At 36.4% G+C, this 26,210-nt stretch overlaps 1 protein-coding gene across 15 annotated transcripts in view; it reads left to right on the forward strand.

The window, feature by feature from the left end:
* The window catches only part of NCOA1 (nuclear receptor coactivator 1), a 245,320-nt gene that overhangs the window by 205,455 nt on the left and 13,655 nt on the right, over window positions 1-26,210 (forward strand). For all 15 annotated transcript variants that reach the window (XM_012788105.3, XM_076000596.1, XM_076000597.1 and 12 more), the window contains 5 exons: window positions 1,183-1,351; window positions 2,406-2,720; window positions 13,625-13,726; window positions 16,608-17,010; window positions 24,581-24,755. In XM_012788105.3, the coding sequence (XP_012643559.3) occupies window positions 1,183-1,351; window positions 2,406-2,720; window positions 13,625-13,726; window positions 16,608-17,010; window positions 24,581-24,755 (1,164 nt within the window). The remainder of the gene's footprint in view (window positions 1-1,182; window positions 1,352-2,405; window positions 2,721-13,624; window positions 13,727-16,607; window positions 17,011-24,580; window positions 24,756-26,210) is intronic.

Genomic DNA, 26,210 nt, shown 5'->3' on the forward strand with positions numbered 1-26,210 from the left:
TGTGAAATATTAATAGATGTAAATGTTTAATGAAAAAAAGATAGGAGGAAAGACAGTGAGTTAAATGGATTTATTTACTACGTGACCACAGGGCTAAGTGTACATTATAATCACCAAGAGATTCATACAGTATTCAGCTATTATTTTATATTTCATCTATTATTTTGCTTTGATTGATTACCATGTTTTTTCTGGGACCTGTGGATGAATTGGCCTCACTACAACAATTATGTTGTTCTTGAGCTTTTAGTTATATAATTATTTTGTTCAGCATTTCTGTTTGTTTGGACCAAGAATGTATAAGGAAAGAAAGTACTTTTTACATCTTAGTGTCCCATCCTGATTAACATTTAATTTCTTAATCCACAAAGGCAGCTGTACTCTATAGTATAGTGTACATCTCATAGAGGGCAATGAAAGGATGACTAGATAATATTGAGGGTAGTTTAGACTCAGAGCCTTAACTATGAATTGTATTCCCATTTACCTTCCCAGAGGAAGAATCCTTATAATTATATTATTATATTAATGTTATTAGTATTGTTTTCTGTATATTTCTATCTATCAGTATCGGTTTGGATTAGACTGCATATTTACTACATACAATTAATGAACAGTTTGTTTTATTGCCTAACACCTAGCATATTTCATTTTTCCAGTTTGCTTTCTTTTGTAAATGGTAACCATGTCATATTAAGATGATTTGATCATCTTTAAAAGTTAGGTAATATAGTAAGCACTGTTTTGATTATGGTTTAGTTATCAACAATTAATGGCAACCATAAAATAGATAGAATAAATATGAATATAGGCTAAATTATTTTTTCCTGAGTTTTTAGCTGATTTGTATTTTTTACTTTTATTAAAAATTTTTTCCCCTTTCTTAACTATGTTTGGTTAATTTTCCAGACTATTTCTTTAAGCTAACATGAAGAATATGGAAGCAAAAAGTTCAGTGATTGATAAAAAAATGAAAAATATATTCAAGCTACATAGCAAATATTCATTTAGGTTCTGCACATAGAACATTTCATTGCATTAGAATTAATGGCCAAGCATCTCAAGAGAATTTTCTAGAACCAGATTTGCATATATATGTGCATGTGTATATATTTGCATTCTTAAGATTGAATAATTATTGGCTACATCAGTCTGAAATTTTCTTATCTTTTGATCTTGCAGCCAGTGTATTAGTTCACAATTAGATGAGCTGCTCTGTCCACCAACAACAGTTGAAGGAAGAAATGACGAGAAGGCTCTTCTTGAACAGCTGGTATCCTTCCTCAGTGGCAAAGATGAAACTGAGCTAGCTGAACTAGACAGAGCTCTGGGAATTGACAAACTTGTTCAGGTATTTATTAAAGTTGTCATTACTTACATGATGCATTCCTGAGAAACTACAAAATGATTTTTAAGCAAAATTTTTTAATGTTGTTCCCACTATGCTTTAGCTAACGTTTATAATTTACTCCTTGTGAAACTTATCAAAATATATAATAGTTAAATAGTGGCTTTTTAAACAAACAAAAAGTACCATAATAACTAAGAGTTATTAGTAAGTCTTAGCTTTTCACTGTGGAACAGAATCTTACAAGCTCCAGCTAGAATAGAATCCAGATTTATACATTCACTTCTTATTTTAGGACTTAATTTACCCTTCATTCACATGTGTCTTCAACTTATATATTCCATGACATTCTAACTTCCTGGTTAGCATCTTTTAGACTGTAGGGTGATAAAATCAATTTAGTGTATCATGATCAGCATTTTTAAAATGAAAAGTAGAATAGTGTAAAATACGAAACATCAGCGTGTACAGCCCATAAAAAGGAAAAGTTATGTTTCATGAAACTCTCCTCAGTTACATGCACAAACACACACGCACAACAGGTCACAATTTAAATTATATTTCTTAAAGTGGGTAATGTGAAAACGTTTGTAAGCCATCACTCTATGGCATTCTGTCATGTCAGCTATGAATTTTTTCAAATAAAAGCATGGATTCTATATTTGAGATAGAAAAATGCCTGCTCGAGCCTTCCTTTAAGAATCTGCTTCTTATGGGAACCTATTAAATGTGAAGTTTATTGATTCTTAGTCTTTGCAATGATGTTGTTTTCAAACCTTTTGGTTTCATTTCGTTGATTTAGAGCCTTTATTTTAATCATATTGTTATCTCTTTACTGAGATATTGAATATCTCAGTTAATCTATTACTCCATTTTAAAAGCAACTTTTATAAATGATTCCTTTAGGTAGCAAACGTCTAGAGAGCATGAATTCAGAATGAATATGTTATGATGACGCTTTCTAGTGATAACCTCTCAGGTCCAGAATTCTATAGAAAAGCATGTTGTTTATTGTCAGAAATTTATTTGTAAAATATTTTGGCTTCTTTTCTAACAGGGGGGTGGATTAGATGTGTTATCAGAGAGATTTCCACCACAACAAGCAACACCACCTTTGATGATGGAAGAAAGACCCAACCTTTATTCCCAGCCTTACTCTTCTCCTTCTCCTACTGCCAATCTCCCTAGCCCTTTCCAAGGCATGGTCAGGCAAAAACCATCACTGGGGGCTATGCCTGTTCAAGTAACACCTCCCCGAGGTGCTTTTTCACCTGGTATGAGCATGCAGCCCAGGCAAACCCTAAACAGACCTCCAGCTGCACCTAACCAACTTCGACTTCAGCTACAACAGCGATTACAGGGACAACAGCAGGTGAGTGCTTTTGTTCAGGAGTTGATACTTTTAAAAGTATGTGCCAAGTCTCAGCAATAAGTCAGCCCAATTGCTACAGTAAAGTACACTCCCAGAACCTTCATGAAAGACTCAAATAACCATCTTTGGCCTGCTAGGATAGAGATAAGGGACCTTCATTCAATTAAAGACTACTGGCTCATAACAAAGCACTTCGAAACTTAAAAGGAATTCAATTTTTGTTTTTTGAGATACAAACGCTTCAGAATGAACATTATACAATTATTAAATTAATAAAGAGAAAGCTTAATTTACAAAGTGGAACATCAAGAGATACTGTTTATGATTGTTGGAATAAAAGGTATAGTTTATCTTGTTCAAAGTTGGAGAGATTGATGCCTAGTGAAGTTATTATATTAGGAGAATGAAAGAAAGGATAGTTTGAGGGCCTGGGAATTGTGAGTTAAATCTTCTCTCTCATGACAGGAAATGAGTAGGTACTGTGGCATAATCCTTAACAGCTTATAAGCCACAGAATGGAGATAGTCATCTAGGACCACAAAAGCAAATGGTGACAATTGTTGCTGTGGGAATGGGACTGGGGCTGTAGATTGTTGCTTCTTGTTTTCAGTCCTGTATATTATTCATATTGCTTTGGATTTTTAAAAAACTGTAAAAAAATTCCCTGGAGCCTTACTAATTCAAGAAGGGAGAGAAAGGAGGTAAATCATGTTGGAAAGGCAGTATGATACAATGATCATATATTCACCAGCAAACTGGTATTAACTGAGCAGCACCTAAGTGGACACATAGGTACTACAGTAATAGGGTATTGGGCAGGGGGGAGGGAGAGGGGGGGCGGGTATATACATACATAATGAGTGAGATGTGCACCATCTGGGGGATGGTCATACTGGAAACTCAGACTTGGGGGGGGAGGGCATTTATTGAAACCTTAAAATCTGTACCCCCATAATATGCCGAAAAAAAATAATAATAATAAATAAAGATGGTGTCATATCTGAAAAAAAAAAGAATTAGCTATAGCTTCAAGACCCAGTTCTAAACTGAGATGGGTTGCCTTAATCAAATTATTTACCCTTTTTAAGCTTCTACTTCCTCATGTATAAAAAGAGTCTAATAAATAATTCCTTTACCTCATAGGTAGTTGTGTAGATTAAACAAGATAAAGCACATGAAGCCCTTCACACAGTGCCTGGCATATTATAGCACTTAAAACATACAAGCTATTATTATAAAATTATATTCAATAAATATAACAAACAATATAAAATGTGCTTTTATTCAACTTAAAAAGAAGAAGATGGCTAAAGAAGGAAGAGAAAGGGAGAGATGAGAGAGGAAAACATTTTAAATGGTAAAATAACAAAGGAATAATTTTTAAAATGCCAGAGTAGATTAAACAACTCAAAGAAGTATTAAGGGAAGAGAGAGGAAAAGAGAAACAGAGAGGGAGTTATATGTCCTGGGATGTTAGTTGAAGATAAACTACTACTCATTGTAGCTTGCTGTTCATCTTTAGGTAGCGGACACAAGAGTAAGAAGTGCTTAATAGTTTGCCTACATTTAATTTTTCACAAAACATATTTAGGAGAATTGTACTAGGTACCATCAGGAATGCAAAGAATAAAGATCCAGGCAACTTTCCAAACTTACAATCTGTTTGGGGTAGTCAAAACATAGATACAGGCCGGGCGCTGTGGCTCACGCCTGTAATCCTAGCTCTTGGGAGGCCGAGGCGGGCGGATTGCTCAAGGTCAGGAGTTCAAAACCAGCCTGAGCAAGAGCGAGACCCCGTCTCTACTATAAATAGAAAGAAATTAATTGGCCAACTGATATATATATAAAAAAAAAAATTAGCCGGGCATGGTGGCACATGCCTGTAGTCCCAGCTACCCGGGAGGCTGAGGCAGAAGGATCACTCGAGCCCAGGAGTTTGAGGTTGCTGTGAGCTAGGCTGACGCCACGGCACTCACTCTAGCCTGGGCAACAAAGCGAGACTCTGTCTCAAAAAAAAAAAAAAAAAAAAAAAAAACATAGATACATAAAAAGTTAAATAACACTTCAGGGCTAAATCGAAAAAGTAGAGGAAAATGTAGATATGCGGATTGCCTCATTTTACAAGCTCAAGTTTAGTAAATACTGCCTAATGTTAAAGGTTCAGTGAGCAAGGCCAGACCAAGGATCAGTTTTGTACGTGGATGGAATGGTGATTCATACTTCAGAAAAAAGTTATTTGGCCTCCATTTACTCCTTTTTTTTTTTTTTTGAGACAGAGTCTTGCTTTGTTGCTCAGGCTAGAGTGAGTGCTGTGGCGTCAGCCTAGCTCACAGCAACCTCAAACTCCTGGGCTCAAGCAATCCTGCTGCCTCAGCCTCCCGAGTAGCTGGGACTACAGGCATGTGCCACCATGCCCGGCTAATTTTTTCTATATATTTTTAGTTGGCCAATTAATTTCTTTCTATTTATAGTAGAGACGGGGTCTCACTCTAGCTCAGGGTGGTTTCAAACTCCTGACCTTGAGCAATCTGCCCACCTCGGCCTCCCAGAGTGCTAGGATTACAGGCGTGAGCCACTGCACTGGCCCTCCATTTACTCTTAAAGCAGTTGATGAGCAGAGAAGTCCTGCAAAGCCTATAACATGAAGATAACTTTACAGATAGCTGAATGTTGCTGCCCTTTGCTTCCTTTAAATCTCATGAAGGCATATCCAAAGTTTGAGGGTCTTATTAGCCCAAAAGACTGAAGTATCCACCAAGTTGAAGAAACAAAATTTTGGGTTCACTATGTTTTAAGACCCCACATATGTCAATACACAAAAACAGCTTCTGCTGCCACATAAGATAGTAACTGTACCTTACAAGTCACATGTCCAGGCCTAATCTCTGTGTTCTGGGCCATAAGTTTTTGCTATTTCAGCAATGGGTTGCTCAGCTTCACTAGCACTTTAGGTGCCAGGAGTTTTACATGTGTATCCCCTAAGGGCTTTCTGTGAGCATGCCTGGCCAAGGTTTATCTCAGTCAGTGTCTCAGTTAAAATGCTTTCAACAAGGAAAGAAAAAAGATCAACTCAAAGTAGTAAAACAATAAAGTAAGTACTTTGATTCAAATGTTAAGATAATCCAAAATAAGGGCAGGTCCAGGTGTGGTTATTTCAGAAGTTCAGGGATGTTATCAAGGACCTTGTGAAGTCCTTATGCAAGTGAGAAAGATTTCTCAAAGTTTAGGCTAGAAAGAAGCACAAAGTTTATTTGCTTGCTCTGGGAAGAGAGAGAGGTGCAGCACCAGAAATAAAGGGAGGTACTGGCCCTGAGGCCAAATAACCGTGGCTCTTTATTAGGATAGGCTGAGCTCAGGTAGGAGGGATTTATGATGTAGTCTAGTTAGCCAAAGACAGCTGAGAAACTGTTATGTTGGCTTTTTTTTTTTTTTTTTACATAGCAGGTTGATAACAGAAATTAGTTTCTTCTTTCCTCTGGATAACAGTAGGCATCCATTGCCGTTTATTTTAGAGGAAGTGGGGAAAGTTCACGCTCCTACTGTCTGCTGAGGAACTTTTTTTTTTTTTATTTTTTATTTTATTTTTTTTATTTTTATTTTTTCTCCTTGACATACTGATTTTATTTCTTTTTTTTTTTTTTTGGCATATTATGGGGGTACAGATTTTAAGGTTTCAATAAATGCCCATTTTCCCCCCTCCCCCCAAAAGTCTGAGTCTCCATCATGACCATCCCCCAGATGGTGCACATCTCACTCATTATGTATGTATATACCCGCCCCCCTCCCCCCTCCCACCTCCCCAATACCCTATTACTGTAGCACCTATGTGTCCACTTAGGTGTTACTCAGTTAATACCAGTTTGCTGGAGAATATATCTGGTGCTTGTTTTTCCATTCTTGGGATACTTCACTTAGTAGTATGGGTTCCAGCTCTAACCAGGAAAATATAAGATGTGCTATATCACCATTGTTTCTTAGAGCTGAATAGTACTCCATGGTATACATATACCACATTTTATTAATCCATTCTTGGATTGATGGGCACTTGGGCTGTTTCCACAGCCTTGCAATTATGAATTGTGCTGCTATAAACATTCGAGTGCAGGTGTCTTTTTTGTAGAGTGTCACTGGATCATTTGGGTAGATGCCCAGCAATGGGATTGCTGGATCAAATGGTAGATTCACTTGTATCGCTTTAAGGTATCTCCATATTGCTTTCCATAGAGGTTGAACTAGTTTGCAGTCCCACCAGCAGTGTAGGAGTGTTCCTCTCTCTCCGCAACCACGCCAGCATTTATTGTTTGGAGATTTTTTGATAAAGGCCATTCTCACTGGGGTTAAGTGATATCTCATTGTGGTTTTGATTTGCATTTCCCTGATGATTAGAGATGTTGAGCATTTCTTCATATGTTTGTTGGCCATTCTTCTGTCTTCTTTAGAAAAATTTCTGTTCAAGTCCTTTGCCCACTTTTTAATGGGGTTATTTGATTTTTTCTTCCTAATTTTCGTGAGTTCTAAGTATATTCTAGTTATCAGTCCCTTATCGGATGCATAGGATGCAAAAATTTTCTCCCATTCTGTAGGTTGTCTGTTTACTTTCATGACTATTTCTTTGGCTGTGCAGAAGCTTTGTAGTTTGATCATGTCCCATTTATTTATTTTTGTTGCTGCTGTGATTGCCTTTGGGGACTTCTTCATAAACTCTTTGCCCAGGACTTTTTTAAGGCTGTTTAAACAATATTGAAAAAAAACTTTTTACAAGCAGTGAATTTTAATGTCACTTTACCTTCTTTTGTTTGCTCAGCTTCTTTTAAGTGCTAGGTAAACATCTCTGTAGGAGAGATATTTATGTTACTAACCTTAGAAACAGAGTTCATGCCACTCTCAGTGGCTGTCAGTTAGAAATTTATTTTTCTTGTTAGCCCTGTAATCCTTGGCATGCCATGATTACAGGTATCACATGCAAACAAAACTATATCTAACAGGAGAAAAGGGACTATTTCTATCCTATGCAGTTCTTTTCAAACGCCAGGGAACTTTTTCCAAAAGGCTTTCTTCCTACTCTATCCCTCCCAAAAAAAAAGAAAAAAGGAAAAACTAAGACTTCATGTGTCTGGCTAGCTAGAACTAAGTCACATGTACAATTTTAACCAGTTGCTGGCAATGATTGATTTAAAGTACTCATGGATTACCCTTGGAGTCATGTGATTTGGAATGATCAGCTGAACAAAATCCTATTCTATCTTCAAGGAAGAAGGGGAGAGTAAATGGCTGTGGATTGGCAATAACAGTACCTGATAAAATCAAGAAATCGAGGTTTAAATGTATTATTTAAAGTCACATGGATAAGCTCATAATTGAGATCAAATAGTAAATTGACATAGGATATCTACTCTTTCTCCTGCCTTAAATCCTATTAAATGACAGGTTGTATATTTTAAGTGACTAAATTCATATCAGTATAGACAAAAAAGGGAATACCATTAGCACACTAAAAAATTTTGAAATATAGAAAGCAAACATGAGAAAGAAGCAAAATTATTATATGTAGGTAATATGACTGTTTACATAGAAAATCCAAAAGAATCTATAGGCAACTTATAACAAATTTCAGTAAGGGTTTTAGGTAAAAGAACAAGAAGCAAAAATTAGTGGCAATCCCTTTTACTAGCAACAACCCCTTAGAAAATATAATTTCCAAATACATTCGCAATGTATAAAATTTAGAAAATTATAAACCATAATTGAAAGGCAAAAAGAAAATCTAAATAAAATATATTCATGAATTTAAAGAAATTATATTTTCTAAGAGGTTGTTGCTAATAAAAAGATGACAATTGTTCCAAAATTAATTGGTAAATTCAGTGGAATTCCAACAAAATTGCAACTTGGAAATTTGACAGATACAAAATTTATTTTAGAAGCATCAATACAGTCTTGAAGAAAAATGAGGGTATACTTATTCTGCCAGATATCAAGATTTAAAACAAAGCTTTGGAAATTAAAACAGTGTGAAACTAGCATGCAGCTAGATAGTTCTGCCAACTGGAACAAAGTAGCCCAGAAACACACCCAGCCATATATAGAAACTTAGTAATAGACAGAGGTAGCAATCAGTGGGGAGAAGATGGCCCATTTAATACATGCTGGTACATTTGGCTGTCCATGAGAAAAAAATTAAATTAGATGCTTATCTCATACAGTGAATAAAAATAAACTCTAGGTGTTTTGATGACATAATGTGAAAATGAGAATATCTCTATGGCCTCTTAAAAAAAGACAAAGGACAAGTTAATATTTGCATTAAAATCTAGAACTTACAAAAGGTACCATAAACAAGATAAAAGTCAAGACAACGACTGAAAGAAGATATTTGTGACCTCATATAACTGGCAAAGGACTAGTATTCAGAATATACCAAGTTCATAATCTGATATTCATAATACACTGATCTCCTTGGTGGATTAATTTTATTGTTTATTTGTCAGTCATTTCCTCTCCTTCCCTCTTCCCAAACACAGGAGACTGTAAGCATCTCACAGGCAAGAATTTAGCACAGTGCCTAATGATTTGAGAAAGGAAGGAAAGAAGCATACTCAGATCTATATCATAGTTTGTTTCTTATTAATGCCTTTTAAGAAGATTCGTTTAAAAATGGAGAAAAATATTAAAAATATAAAAATATTAAAAATATTTAAAAAATATAGCACTTTGGAAGGCCAAGGTGGGAGGCTCACTAAGGAGTTTGAAACCAGCCTGCAACATAGTAAGACCCCATCTCTACAAAAAACTTCTAAAAAAATTAGCTAGGCATGATGATTTGCATCTGTAGCCCTACCTATTAATACTCAGGTGGCTAAAGTGGAAGAATCACTTGTGACCGGGAGTTTGAGGGTAGTGAACTACGATAGCACACCTGTACTCCAGTCTCAGCGGCAGAGCAAGACCCTGTATCTAAAACAATAAAATAAATATATAAATAGAAATGATATCTTGGCCATACATATTTTTACTGGCTGGAATATGGTACACAAGGAGTAAAAAGATTCTGACATTTTTAATTCAATTTATAGTTGCATTGGTTGAGGCTTACAAAACAGTAAAAATGAAGGAAGCAGCTGGAGCTTAAGAAGTAATACTTCAGGTATAGTGTCTGCTTGAACCTCAGATGAGCAAAGACCCAAGAAATATATCCTCAGTACTATGAAGGACTTCTAAAGTTCTATTTTGGGAAAAAGACAATAGCAAAGATAGGTAGACCTGCTGCTATAGAAAATGGTATGATATTGGGTGACAAAAGATACAATTATTCTACTCTATTTGTTTTCTTTTCCAACAAGTACCATGGTCTTCATACTGTGAAGGCAATAATAATGTAAAGAGAGAATAATAGTCAAGACAGAGAAAGAAATATGGTATGCTTAGTCATCGTAAAACAAGTCCAGATATGATATGTGTTAGAGTACTGAAGAAAGGTATGGATCTAGTATAAGAACCACTACTAATAGTCTTTTATATATCATAGAGAATAGAAGTAACCAGAAAATAAAACTAGGTTTAGATGACAGAATATACAGGGGGCCGGGCATGGCGGCTCACACTTGTAATCCTAGCACTCTGGAATTCTGAGGCAGGAACATTACCTGAGCTCAGGAGTTCGAGGCCAGCCTGAGCAAGAGGGAGACCCCGTCTCTACTAAAAAAAAAAAAAAATAGAAATTAGCCAAACAACTAAAAACAGAAAAAATTAGCCGGGCATGGTGGCACATGCCTGTAGTCCCAGCTACTTTGGAGACTGAGGCAGGAGGATCGCTTGAGCCCTGGAGTTTGAGGTTGCTGTGAGCTAGGCTGACGCCACAGCACTCTAGCTCAGGAAACAGAGAGAGACTCTGTCTCAAAAAAAAAAAAAAAAAAGAAAGAAAAAAAATAAAGGGAAACAGTCCCACCTCCAGATTTCTGGCAATGAAAACTGCCTGGTAAGAGAATAAGGTTATTTAAAGAGCATTTTGTCTCATCAAGAATTTGTGCAGTAGCTAGATCATGGTTTCTCAACTTTGGTGCTTTAATATTTGGGCCTGGATAATTCTCGTTGTAGGGGAGATGTCCTGTGCATTGAGGATGTTTATCAACATCCCTGGCTTCTGCCCACTAGATGCTAGTAGCACCTTCTCCTCCTCAAGTTGTAACAACCAAAAATATCTTCAGACATTGCCACTGTCCCTTGTGGGGCAGAATCAATCCTAATTGAGAACCACTGGGCTAGATCTTTTAGGTTTACTATAAGAAGGATTTTTTGGTAAGGCATTGGGAAAAAATCCATTCAGGCAGTCAAAGTGACAGCCAGCCAGAGGTGTGTGCATCTATGTTTCATATGTGTAGGCTGGATTTGTACTCTTCAACTGACCACAAGCCTCACATTTCTTTTTGTACCACAAGCCTTGTGACCTGGCCTTTATAGGCATTTGAACTTGTGTCCCAAGCTCTAAGGATTAACAACTTCTCTCCTCCCATTTCCCAGCTCTCCAACAGTTAAGATTTCTGAGGACGCAGGGATAAATTGATCCTTTTGGGAAGGCTTCTTTGGAAGAGGTAGAACTTGACCTGCTTGTTGAAAAATAAGTAGAACTTTAGTAATTGAAGAAAAGAGGCATATCAGAGTGGGACAGATGGATACAGCATTAGGTGGCACACCACATAGTAAGGAGAAGACAGAATGAACAAGGGGTTAATTCAAGGGAAGAATTTTCTATGAGAGAAAGTACTTGTAGACTTCCACTTTTTAGAATAATTCTTTCTACTTCTAAAAACTGTTTCTCAAGCATCGTTCCTCCATCCCTATCCATTTCATTCTCACATTATCTCATAATTCAGAAAATATATAAAGGTATAAGTTTGGGACCCTAACTTGCATTCCCCCTGCAGTTTTACTCCTCTTCATCATTACATATTAATGTATTTTTATCTATCCTTGTTGCCTCCTTTCCTGTTTTCATACTTAATGTTCCGCTGCCTCAAGTTAACTTTGCCATCCTCCTTGCCACCTTGCATGCTCATCCTTCAGGACTCCATTGAGCCCACCCATGCTCTTGTCCCCTGACTTCATGTCCCCAGGGTACATTAGCTACTCCCCCTGTGCTACTGTAGATGTCTCTATATATGCAAGTATAGTACTTGTGCATTGCACTGTTGTGTGTTGGCCTCTGCCACTCAATAGGGAACTCCCAGAAGACAGGAATTTGCTTACCTTTGTAGCCTCCAAACTTTATAAAGTATCTTGAGTATATTGAGTTTTTCAATAAATCTCTATTAAATTAACTTGGCTTATTTAAATTTATGTCCATGGTCTTTGAGTTTAAGAAATATATACCACTGTTAGTATCACTGTATAAAAAAAAAAAAAAAAAAGAAATATATATGTTTTATCCACAAAGAAGGAATAGAAGGTAAAAATGAATAAAGAAGTATATAGATTTTGATATTTAAGAGTCCCTTTGACATTTAAAACTACTGTATCAGATCTTTATTTTCAAAATGATTGAGAATGTTTTATGTTAATTCCACAATACCTTAAAGTTATAATTTTAATATTTACATTATATTGAACTTTTCCCCAAAATTGGATATCTCATCTAATGGGAATAAAAAAGTGAATGAAACCAGAATTAAGAGTTGAACTATTTGGTGATGAAAGATTTAATCACTGTTCATAGCACTTTGGATTCTCTTATAAAACTTTCACAGGCTTTCTAGTTTATGTGTAGTGTATTAAAATACATTAATATTAAGATATAATGTATAAACAAATCAACATATCGTATTTATAATTTATGTTATAAAATACCCTAACACACAAAACAGTATTAATATTACTGTTACTATTCTCTCTCTAAACAGTTCATTCATATAAAATTATTGAGGAAGAATTTTTAAGCTATAGATTATTTACAATAAAATCTCACTTCCAAGAATACTTGTTTATTACCACATAATGTTAAGGCATGCCTATGACCTGGAACCCTAAGCCTGATCTAGACTGATCTTCCAAACCAGTGTTCCATAGAAGATTATTCTGGGAGGTAGATGTTAAAGGTTATATGTCAGAAAAAAAGGTTTGTGATAAATAAATTGCATAGTATATCCCCTTCCTGGCGATTTACAATGTGCTTTGGCCAATTAAAGGCTCATAAAATTACTGCAGTAAATAAATCTGTTTCACCTTGTGTAACCCATCATTTCCAATACTTAATACAGCACAGCATGCTATTTTCCTGGCACATCTATTAATATCCTACAGAACAATGTTCTTTAGAACACCAATTTGGGAAATGCTGTTCTAAAGTAATTACTTCTAGTTAAATAAATAATCCATTTTCTCAGACCATTTGCCTCTTACATAATTCTCTCTAGCTAATGAAATCATGCTGGATATTCACCAAATATGTACCCACCAGATAAAGTATCTCCAAGTCAGAGTACCCTCCAAGTACCTCAATTTTCCATTCATCTTCCAGATCTTTGTAGAATGTGCCCTTATTGTATACTTTTTAATTAACGATATTTTAAGACTTAGAGCTGATTTTTTTATCCATTACTGTACTTATCTGAAATAAATATTAACATGTTTTTAAAAGTACAATAAACAGATGTATACATATACACACATTCTTGTATGTACATATGTGTATATTCTCCTTTTATATGCTCTGCCATACTTAGTGTTCTGAAGGCAATAAATATTTGATAAATATTGGGAAGTGCCAGCCTTCTGGAAAATAAATGTGGGAAATAATCTTAGTAAACCTGCCACACTTTTAGTAATCAGCAGAAAGTTTATGTTACTGTATAAGGCCTGGGCTATGTTGGTGTGTAGAAATATTATATCTTACTGTTTCCATTTTTCTCTAGTTGATACACCAAAATCGGCAAGCTATCTTAAATCAGTTTGCAGCAACTGCTCCTGTTGGCATCAATATGAGATCAAGCATGCAGCAGCAAATTACACCTCAGGTAATGTGAGAAAACCAGATATTGTTAGTACTTCTCTGACCCAAGCAGTATTTCTTAAAGTGTTGACTTCAGTGTCTTTGAAATGGACTGTGAACTGATCTTTTTAATGATGTTTGTAGTGTAGTTTTCTTCTAGAATGAATTAATAATCTACTTGTGATACTTCTTGCTGATATTTGATCTAAAGCCAAGAGTTCTTTGTTTTGTTTTATTGTTATGGTTGTCATTGTTATTGGATACCTGATGACTAAGTAGAAAACTCTTATTGCTGTACTGAAAAGCACCAGTAATAAGAAGCCTCTAATATGACACTGTGTGCATGGTACCTGAAACCTGATCAGAACCCAGTCATATTGCTTAGCTGTCTTAGCTATTTTGTGTACTTTGCTCAATCTGAACATTAGCATTTTCTCGCTTTCATTTATTTTAAAAATCCTTATATAGAGACCCAGAACCATTGGAACTTTAAACAGAAAAATAATTGGGTTGCCTTCTGAATGTTACCTAGTATTTACTCGTTACTTTACCCCCACATGTATTTTAACATTTTTGCTTCAACTGTTTATGTTTTCTAAACAGGTTGATGTAAAAATGTGGCAGATAAGGGATTTTAAAGAGGGTTTAAACAAAACTCTTCTTTCCTCCATAAAATGCACCTAAATGGATTTGGAGCAAATACACCAGGAAGCTAACACCAATCAAAGGGATAAACACAGCCATGCATCACTTAAAGATAGGGATACATCTGAGAAATGTGTTATTAGGTGACTTTGTAGTTGTGCAACATAGAGTGTACTAACACAGATCCAGATGGCATAGCCTACTACACACCTAAGCTGTCTGGTGTAGCCAGTTGCTCCTAGGTTACTAACCTGTACAGCATGTTACTGTACTGAATACTAGGCAATTGTAAGACAGTGGTATTTGTGTACCTAAATATATCTAAGCATAGAAGAGGTACAGTAAAAATACCATAGTATAATCTTATTGTACCAGTGTTGTATATGCAGTCCATAATTGACCAAAATGTCATTATGCAGCACATATTAACAGAAGCTACTGGTAAGCAGCAGATATTAGCATCTTTATATGTCAAGATTTGGGTTTCTCTGTCTTATAAATTGTAAATCTCAGTGTTAGCTCATTCAGGGGTAATTAGTTTGTAAGGAAACAAGACCCCACTTTTGGAATCCATGTAAAGATGGTTTTTGTCAGAAACTCATATTTCACAGTTTCTTCCAGATTGGACAGTTTCTAGTTGGCAAGTTTAATTTTAATGGAGCTGTATGCTTTAATCAGATCCTCAATCTAAATTGACATTTTTCTGAAGAAGGCTTTATTGACATCGTATGTTGCTTTGCATGTTAAACTGAAAAGTGATTTCCACCTAATTTTACCACTTCTTTCCTCATCCATAATAGTATAGCTATTAAACCACTTATGCTAATGCCTGGAGTAGTCTTACACCACAATAATGATATAAAAACACTAAATTCCATTTATTTCTTTTTACTATTTTATTTAGTCTTACTGTTTCCTATTTAGTTAATTATTTTCTTTTTAAATTTTTAGTTATGAGTACATAATAGTTTCTATATTTTTATAGGGTACATGTGATGTTTTGATACAGGTATACAATGTGTATTAATCAAATCATGGTAATTGGGGTATCTATCATATCAGGCATTTATCATTTCTTTGTGTTAGGAACATTCCAATTCGACTTTTATAGTTAAGGTATACCCTAATTTATTGTAGATTACAGTCACTTTGCTGTGCTATCAAATATTGCTTATTCTGTCTCACTATGTTTTTGCACCCATTAAAGATCCCCATTTATCCCCCGTTCTCTGCTACCCTTCCCAGCCTCTGGTAACTATCAATTATTTTATTTGTAAGTGATAATTTGTTAGGCATTGAAACCTGGATTTGTGATTCTTCCTTTTTTAATGTTTGTAGGTTTTTTTTCTGATTGTAAAGGTAGTACATGTTCATTGTAGATAATTTGGTAAATACAGAAAAGTATAATGAAGAAAATGAAAATCACCTAATAATCACATTTTATTGATTTAAATAAACTGGGGGTAATTATCTCAATGAGAAAAGGGGGCAGCCCAATTTCTCCATACTAGAAACACAGTAAATTTTTTGTAATTGAAAAAGAGTCTTGGCCAGGTGTGGTGGCTCACACCTGTAATCCCAGCGCTCTGGGAGGCTCAGGCGGGCGGATCATTTGAGCTCAGGAGTTCGAGACCAGCCTGAGCAAGAGCAAGACCCTGTCTCTACTAAAAATAGAAAGAAATTAATTGGCCAACTAAAAATATATAGAGAAAAAAATTAGCTGGGCATGGTGGCACATGCATGTAGTCCCAGCTACTCGGGAGGCTGAGGCAGAAGGATTGCTTGAGCCCAGGAGTTTGCTGTGAGCTAGGCTGACACCATGGCACTCTAGTCTGGGCAAGAGAGTAAGACTCTGTCTCAAAAAAAAAAAAAAAAAGAAAAGAAAAAGAGTCTCCTAACAATCTAATGTCAAATAGAAGTCATCAAACACATTTTCTTTCACTTCTTTTTGGTTTTCATGTTTCCCTTAGGAGTTTTTATGGCCTGTATTATTGAGAATTTGCATTGAACCAGTAATCATAGTCAGATATTGTTTTAGCATTTCTCAGCTACTTTTAATCTATAAAGTATACTTAATTCATTTTTTTCTCCTGTGATTACTGCTTAAGAGGTTTTTGTTCCTTTTCTGTTTTGGGGTCCCTTGTGCACTGATAATTGATATTTTATTGTCCCAAGCTACTAGGTTTTATCCTACAAGCTTTCCAAGATAGGTAGTGATTATAATAATTTTAATAAGTGAAGGGTTTTTTCCTCCTTTGCAGCCACCCCTGAATGCTCAAATGTTGGCACAGCGTCAGCGTGAGTTGTACAGTCAGCAGCACCGACAGAGGCAGCTAATACAGCAGCAAAGAGCCATGCTTATGAGGCAGCAAAGTTTTGGGAACAATCTCCCTCCCTCATCTGGACTACCAGTTCAAATGGGGAACCCCCGTCTTCCTCAGGGTGCTCCACAGCAATTCCCCTATCCACCAAACTACGGTACAAATCCAGGAACCCCACCGGCTTCTACCAGCCCATTTTCACAATTGGCAGCAAATCCTGAAGCATCCCTGGCCAACCGCAACAGCATGGTGAACAGAGGCATGACAGGAAACATGGGAGGACAATTTGGCACTGGAATCAATCCTCAGATGCAGCAGAATGTCTTCCAGTATCCAGGATCAGGTATGAGGGTTACAACTTTTATGTTGCTCTTATAAGTAATACATACATGCTTGGTCTGTCTTCATATTTTTTGGTTCACTGACATTGACTTAGCATGCTGGGGAGGAAAGACATGGGAGCCAGGAGATCCAGGCTCCAGACTGAGCTCTTGCCACTACATGGTTGAGGGTTTGAGGCTTACTTCCCTTTCATAGCTGAGATGATTGAATTAGAGGATCCATAAGGACATAACTCTAAAATTTTTAACATTTTGTATGCAAAGTACATTCTCTTATTTTTTCTCTCACAGATCTCTTTGAGAATCTAAATGAAAGTCCTCCCCAGACAAAGGGGTTTAGTATATTAATTCAAATTCGCATATAGTTTTTTCATTGTGTGGGAAATTTTGTTTTTGATGGTTTACATAAGGATAATCAATCTCCACAAAGTATCTCAGACTTCTCACTGGTGCCACCACTCTTGGCTGCTATGGTTGCAGCTTTGTCTGGAGTATCAATCAACTTTCTGGCTTCCAAACATTTTTTTCTTTTTTAATCTTTCATTTGCACTATCTGTCTTCTGTTCTTTTTGACCTAGGTGATAATATCTTTTTCTATTTCTTTTCTATCACTTCTAATAGGTAGTGGCAATAATACCCATTTGATTAATCCACATGTTTAATCAAATGTCTGTGCAAAATTAATGGCCAATTCCTGAAAAAAATTGAAATAAATCCTTTAATTATATAAATGAAAGAATAAAGGTAAATTTTAAGGTTGCTTAAAAATGAATTTCAATGAGACAGGCACTGTTTGACTTGAATAAAATGTTGAAGCTACGTAGATTTTTGACATGGCAGTATGCTTATCAACTTTGACAGCCAAATCAATTTAGAGTTTCCATTCTGATGGCAACAAGTGCTAAAATCTTTTGGCTGTCAGATTAAGTATCTAAGATTTATGTCAAAGAGCACCAGAACTCTCTAAAACAGTTTAATCAAAATTATGCCACATTAGTTTCTTTGTCCTCAAGACAATGATGTCACTGATATTATCTGTGTGGGAAAGAAAAGGACTATGAATCCATTTTTTAATTATTATGATTGTCTGGACAGGAGTGGCCTTCCAAAGAGTTTCATTTCCATGTGTCCTGTAATTTCTATATACAAAGAATTTAAACACAGCCTTTTCACTTTAGCTGGCAAAAGTACTTCCTCCAACATGAGAAGACTTCTATAATTATCTGCTTTTCCATTCCTCTCCCAAAATGACAACTTGGCCAAAACAGCAAATAGATTTTTAGTAGCATTCATGATATGGATGGACTGCAGAGGCTTAAGTTTATCTCATTCATAAGGAGAAAAAAGTAATGTAAAGAGCCAAACATTAATAAATTCCTCATCAAATTATTCTAAGGATTCTTTTCTCTTAAAAAAGAATAGAAATACTACTTCCATCGATTTCCAGTCATGTACTTTAAAATTTCTCCTCTGGAAAGCAAAGAAAGGAGAACTTCATATCCTGCTCCCATTCCTTGACAAAGACACATGGAAAGGCAGTGCTTCAAAGCCCTAGTTCTGATGAAGTTGACAAGATTTCTTTCAGGATTGTGGGTCTAGTCTTTGATCTGTTTTGTGTCAATATAGAACACAGTGAGTTGAAATAATTGAGTGGGTGGAGCTTCCTTTTCCAGGCAGCATGACCAGATGTCTTCATAGCCATGATAAGTATTCTATCTGGTACCTGGATTTTTCTTCCAGACTAACTTTTGATTAACAAAAGATACTTTTCACAAAATGAGAATTTTTCTTTGATAAAGTCAGCATTCATACTACAAATAAAACCCAGAAGAGATTAGTAGTTTCATCTAGTTTCAGACTGAAATGAAATGGCAAGGCTTCAAAATAACACTGGAAATATTGTTAGTTTTTCTGGAGAGAATAAGAACATTTAAAGATACAATGTTTTTAATTTCTTCCACCACTTTAAATTATAAACATGCTCCAAGAGTGATCAGCAATCTGGTAGAGGGCTTTAGGATCAGGTTTTATATTGGCACAAATTCAAGTTTTGGAAAAGTACTAACTTGTTCAAATCAGGCCTTCTCAAAAAAACCCAAAAAACAGAATAACACAGTTTATTGTAGCTTAAGGAAATCCAGATAGAAGAGCTCTTTGGCCTTTGTTGGTTTTATGCTTCTATTGCCAATTGATTTGCCACATAAAAAATACTAAAATATATGTGTCCTTGTGTGTTTCAGGGTTTGGAAAACTAAGGTTCATGAGCTTAGTCTGGCCCACCTGTTTTTGTAAATAAGTTTTATTGGAACACAGCCATATTCACTAGTTTATGTATGATCTATGGCTAGTTTCACACAGCAGAGTTAAATAGTTACAGAAACGTTATTGCCTACAAAATTGAAAATATTTACTATCTGGCCCTTTGCAGAAAAATTTCACTGATCCCTGCATTAATTGATGACAGTAAAACCAAAGGATGACTACATTATCTTTGCTCTACATCCTTTGCTTTGACATCTTTCAGCTTAATATAGGTCCACAATAAATGAAGGAACATGTAAATAATAGTAATGGCAGAGTGTGTTTTCTTGTATTTCTGAAAACTGAAAACTTTTCTAGATTGTCATGCCATGTTGATGAGTGAACAAGAACAGAATTAGACATTTAAAAGTTGTTTTATAATAAGGCAATATTCAAAGTAAATATGGGGAATTTTTTTAATGTGCCCATCAAGTGGATTCCTCGAAGCCCATCTGGAGACCTTTCTTCCATGAACTACAGTAAACATGCTACTCCACCCACTCCTCCTCAGTGATCTCATCTACTTCTGGGGCTTCAGGGACCTCTGCATGCTAATGACTCCATTCTCTATCTCTGCACCAGATCTCTCAGCTCATATGTATGGCTGCCTACTAGATAGACAGACTTGCATTCCACCAGCACCCAAACTCAACTTGTCGAAAGCTTGAGTTAGACTCATCAACTCCACTTCCATATCCTTACCTACAGCCTTCTGATTTCAGGATTGTTCTTTTTTAAGCACCAGAGGAAGCAAGAAAAACTTCATCTTTCTCTGCCGCACCCCTTTTAATAAAAAGATTTGTTCTATAAAATTTGGATTTAGTCAAAAGGAGGCTGTACTTAAGGACTTAGAAGGCCACATGTGACCATAAGGCCATAGCACAGTTTCCCACCCCTGCATGAGGTGACTTTTACTTCTAGGGCTTTGTCCATCCTGTACCCTTTGTCTAAAGTATCCTTTCCTCACTTGTCTCATTCCTGTACCTCCCTCCTCTCAGGTGTATCTCCTCTGGGGAGCCTTCCCTGACACTCCCAATCATAAGCCCTCACCAACCTGTCATATAACCACCTGTTAACCTAACTGCCTTTCTTTTTAAACAGGAAGTACCTTGCATGAGCAAAGTGTGACCTTTTTAATCATTGTTTGTCCAGCACTTAGCATAGTGATCTGGTACTGAGTAGTTGCTTAATGAGTCTTTGAAGAAATAAATGAAAAGAAGTATGAATTCTAGTTTTAGTTGCTACAATCAAATGGCTGTAATACTAGTTATGGTCCAGCAGAAAGACTTAACACAGTCTAGGCAAAGATAGAATTGTAGAATTTTTAAACTAGAAGGAACTAGATGATTTGATCCAAGTTATCCAAAGTCCAGTATAGTGACAGAACTGGGACCAGGACTCTGACTATTGCTCTCATTCATTATCTGTTATAACTCGTTCTTTCTACCAAAACTAGGTCATTTCACAGAGGATTTTTAGAGCAATGAAATACTCTGTGTGATACTATAATGGTAGACACATATCATTATCCATTTGTCCAAACCCATAGAAAGAACAACAGCAAAAGTGAATTCTAATGTAACTATGGACTCTGGATGATAATGGTGTGTCAATGTAGGCTCATCAGCCGTAACAAGTGTACCACCCTGGTGGGAAATGCTGATAATGGGGGAAGCTACACATATGGGGCGGGGGACAGGAGGTTTGTGGGAAATCTCTGTACCTTCCATTCAATTTTGCTTTGAACCTAAAACTGCTCTAAAAAATAAAGTCTTTTTAAAAATAATAAAAAGACCACTAAAAAATACAAAAACAGCAAAATAAAAACAACAACAAAACTTCTCATCCGATAGGGAAAGTTATCCATTCCAACAATGTGTTAGATGAGGCCAGAAAGAAATACCAAAAAACATGCTGATGTACTGGGAGTGGAGTCTCTTACTTGTAGTTTACTTTTGACCCTACAGAAAATTATTCAGAATATGATAAATAAATATGATAAGTATCTTCCCCCCTGACATACATATTTTTTCTGAAAGAAATTATTCCATCACAAATAAGGTTAAAAACGCATTAAGAACAAATAATTATTTTTTTAAAAAACTACAACTAAAACAGTTAAAATTTAAAATGTAGAATTAATGCAATGGCAATATATATTGAAATGAAGATGATGGCTAAACAAAAACAAAAAGCTCATAAATGAAAATAAAAAATGTTCTAGGTTAAAATTTCATACCAGAGATTAAATTACATATAGAGGAAACAACAAGGAGAAAATGTGTAGTTTTGTTTATATAATTTTTACTTTAAAAAAGTCACTAAATGTTAAACATTTAGTAAAAGAAAAAAAACTATAAAGTCTATAGTTGGGTCAGCTTTCACAGAAAATCTTAAATATTTTTAAAATTATAGCCTACAAAAAACCAAAAATGAACAAATTTACTACATCTCTGACCAGATTAACCAAACAAAAAAAGATAGTTATCATATTAACAGTGATAGAACACAGTAGAATATTATACAGGTGTATACAATTGTGTTTATAAAGAGACATCAAGAACATAGAAACATGCTTGTGATATAATGATGAGAGAAAGAAGCAGGTTACAGAATTATGCATGATTTTATAGAAGGCCAGGTGTGGCCAGGCTCACGCCTGTAATCCTAGCACTCTAGGAGGCCAAGGCGGGAGGATTGCTTGAGTTCAGGATTTCGAGACCAGCCTGAGCAATAGCGAGATCCCATCTCTACTATAAATAGAAAGAAATTAGCCAAACAACTAAAAATAGAAAAAAATTAGCCAGGCACAGTGGTGGGATTGTAGTCCCAGCTATGTGGGAGGCTAAGGCAGGAGGATTGCTTGAGCCCAGGAGCTTGAGGCTGCTGTGAGCTAGGCCGACGCCACGGCACTGTAGCCTAGGCAAGAAAGTGAGACTGTCTCAAAAAAAAAAATTTAATAGAGGAAGTTCCCCCCTCCACCTCCCCTCAGGCTCACAAGGATATAGAGGAAGATTTAAAGTAATTATACTAAATTACAGGCAATCAAATTATGGCATTCTTTTATCTTCACCTTTATAGCTTTCTCTGCCTTAAAAGTATTTACCTGTGAAATGTATTTTGTCAGGAAAAAAAATACAGAGTGCTAGCATAACAGAAAGCATATAGAAAGAAACCCATTTTTACTCTTTTATTTTTTTTTATTTATTTATTTTTTTTGAGATAGAGTCTTGCTTTGTTGCCCAGGCTAGAGTGAGTGCCCTGGCATCAGCCTAGCTCACAGCAACCTCAAACTCCTGGGCTCAAGCAGTCCTTCTGCCTCAGCCTCCCGAGTAGCTGGGACTACAGGCATGTGCCACCATGCCCGGCTATTTTTTTCTATGTGTATTAGTTGGCCAATTAATTTCTTTCTATTTATAGTAGAGACGGGGTCTTGCTCTTGTTCAGGCTGGTTTTAAACTCCTGACCTCGAGCAATCCGCCCGCCTCGGCCTCCCAGAGTGCTAGGATTACAGGCATGAGGCACCACGCCCGGCCATTTTTACTCTTTTAAATTCTTATGGATTTCTACTTTGGGCCAACATGGAGTAATAGGACCAGATTTATTCTGCATCTGAAATGAACAAAATTTCAAAGTACATTAAACAACAGTTATTGAGATTGTCCCTGTGCTTCAGGGAGGAGGAATCCACCAGGAGCAGGTAGTTTCCCTGAGTTGAGGCAATGAAGCCGTGAGTCCAGTAAGGCCAAGGCAACTTGAAGTGGCAGGGCACAGTACCAGAGAGGACAGACCTACACAGAGAACCACAGGACATACAGAGAGTCCCACTGAAAACTCAGCGGAGAACCCATCAGCGTACACAAATCTAGGCCAGAGAAAACTGCGTGACAAGATTAGAGGGGAACAACCTTTGAAAATCACACAGGGCTGGTTCCTCTTCCTACCTGCCAGAGTAGCAAACCTCATTATTCATGGGGATCAAGTAAAATGCTTAGAGGTGTTTTGCCTCAGTAGTAGAGCAAAATAAGCCCTAAATTAAACCCTTTTGGGGCATAAGACCCTCCCCAAAATTAAACTGTCTCCATGTAACCTAACCAGAGGTTAGGTCAACCTAACCAATATTTTGACAAAGGTCAAAAATATTGAAAGAAATTTTAAAAATCCAGCGCCTAACAAGGTAAAATTCACAGGGTCTTGGAACCTGATTTTCAAAACTACCAGGCATTCAAAGAAGCAGGAAAATACAACCTATAATGAAGAGAAAAATCAGTCAATCAAAAATGAACCCAGAAATTACACAGATGATAGAATTAATTAACAGGGACACTATAGCAATTATAAATTTTTTAAGAAATTGGCCGGGCACGGTGGCTCACGCCTGTAATCCTAGCACTCTGGGAGGCCGAGGCGGGTGGATCGCTCAAGGCCAGGAGTTTGAAACCAGCCTGAGCAAGAGTGAGACACCATCTTTACTAAAAATAGCAATAAATTAATTGACCAACTAAAAATATATATATATGTAAAAAATTAGCTGGGCGTGGTGGTGCATGTCTGTAGTCCCAGCTACTCATGAGGCTGAGGCAGAAGGATCGCCTGAGCCCAGGCGTTTGAGGTTGCTGTGAGCTAGGTTAACGCCATGGCACTCTAGTCCGGGCAACAGAGTGAGACTCTGACTCAAAAAAACAAAAAAAGAAAGTGTCTAAATTGGATTGTGCTGATGGTTACACAACACTATAAATTTACTAAAAATCATTGAATTGTGCAGTCACCGTGGGTGAATTCCATGTTGTATAGATTATGTCTCAATAAAGCTTTTAAAAAGAGGGAGGAGAAGAGAAGAGGAGCTCACAGACAAGATTGAGGAGGAGTAGCCAACAAAACGTTATCATTTTTCATTTTCACACATGGGTTTTTCTTATTTTTTCCCTTTTCAAGTTACATTTATTATACAAGTAGTTCCTTTTGTGTGTTCATATATGTTCTTTACACTTAAAAATTCATGTTAGCAAAAAACCAGAAAAAAATCTTACATAATCCTGCACAAATCAACATCTTAATGAATGGAATGCTTCCAAACTTATATGTTTATTTATTTCTTTATACTGAGATTTCCTGCCTTATTTTAAGAGACTAAATTTTTCTGTATTCTGTTGAATAAAATATTTCTAAACATATTGTGGCAGATCCTTTGGTTTTTGTTTTTTTTTTTTCTTTTATGGGGTTAATAAATTTATAGTAAACTCACATGAATTAATTTACGTCAATTTGCAGGAATGGTTCCCCAAGGTGAGGCCAACTTTGCTCCGTCTCTAAGCCCTGGGAGCTCCATGGTGCCGATGCCAATCCCTCCTCCTCAGAGCTCTCTGCTCCAGCAGACTCCACCTGCTTCTGGATACCAGTCACCAGACATGAAGGCCTGGCAGCAAGGAGCAATAGGAAACAACAAGTAAGGGGGCAGTTTTTATATATGAGCATCTACTCTACAGTACATAAGAACAGCCATGCTTTCATAGACTGATTGTATTTTCACAGTTTAAGTAGATTATTGGTTACTGCCATTTGCATAATAGAAGACTGAATTTTATGTTATTGGCAAAGAAGAATAACGATTTTTAAATCTTTTAAATATTAAGTCATTTTTAAGGCGAATTTGTGTCTATAGTACAAAAAAGTGGTCTAGTGGCCCCAACCTTTCTGTCTTACCCCCAGCACACCTGAAGAATATCATTAATTCACAGCAGTAGCAGAGCTTCTCTGGGACAGATATAGAAATGGGTACTTTTTAAAAAGTCTTTTTTTATATAAGAACACTTAAAAATCTTACAGATCTAAAGCAAGAATGGCAAAATCCTGGAATTCGGTAGAGCTGAGTAGTGAGCACACAGGTTTCATTTTTCTCAGTGTATTTGAAGACTTTATAACAATAAGGGTTTTAAGACTTCTTGGGTCGTTCTACCTTACCCCTTTTTGAATCTCTAGATTTTCAGTGGCCTTATCTTACCCATTTTGCTCAGAATTATCTCACTAAAGTCTTTTTTTTTTCTCCCCCAAATTCTGGCTGCTGAACTTTTCACACATCACTTGAGTTTTATAAGGATTTTAATTTGGTTGTGTCTTGGTTCTAATGACAGGGAAGCCGTTTAATCTGACAACATAATAAGTAAGGTAGTTAAAGTTGAAAACATAAGACTATATTCTTTTAAAGTTCATTGAAAGGTGAGAGAGGAAGTCTTCCTGTTAGAGAACTATGTAGCTCTCAATGAGGGCCATGTATAAAACTATTTAGAAATGGAACTGTCTCTGTAACATGCAAGAGGAATTTAGTCTCTGAATGTATTCTTATCCCAACTTCCTAAACAGTCTTTAGATTCCACAGCCTGTCATTATAGTTACTTCCTTACAGGCACTCTCAACTCCCTTGCTCAGCTCCCTCCGTTGCTCTTGTACCTGGCAAAATTCTCCCTAATGAAATCCAACTAAAGTCTTGCTCCACACTCTACCTAAGCATGGAAATATAGCTTGCAAGAAACACAGTCGTGCTGACATGTCTCACTAACCTATTTCTCTGCTCCCCTTTAGAGTTAAATTCCTTAAAAGACTATACTCTATCCATTTCTCTTACTCCTTGTTGAACCAGTCAGGCTTTCATCCCTACCACTCTACCAGAAGTGTTTTTGTCAAGGTGGTAATGTCCTTTTCAGTGCCAAACACAATGTTTGTCAGTAGCATTTGACACATTTGAGCATTCATTCTTTCTTAAAGCTCTTTCTTCATTTGTTTCTGGAACAACTTTCTCTCTTGAGATAGGTGTCACCCCTCCTATCACTGAGTATCCTTGAGGATCTTCCTCATCTCCCTGACCTGTAGTTGAGGGCCCCAGACTTCATTCTAGGGCCTCTTC

This window comes from Microcebus murinus, chromosome 3 (genome assembly GCF_040939455.1).
Source record: "Microcebus murinus isolate Inina chromosome 3, M.murinus_Inina_mat1.0, whole genome shotgun sequence".
Lineage (NCBI taxonomy): Eukaryota > Metazoa > Chordata > Mammalia > Primates > Cheirogaleidae > Microcebus > Microcebus murinus.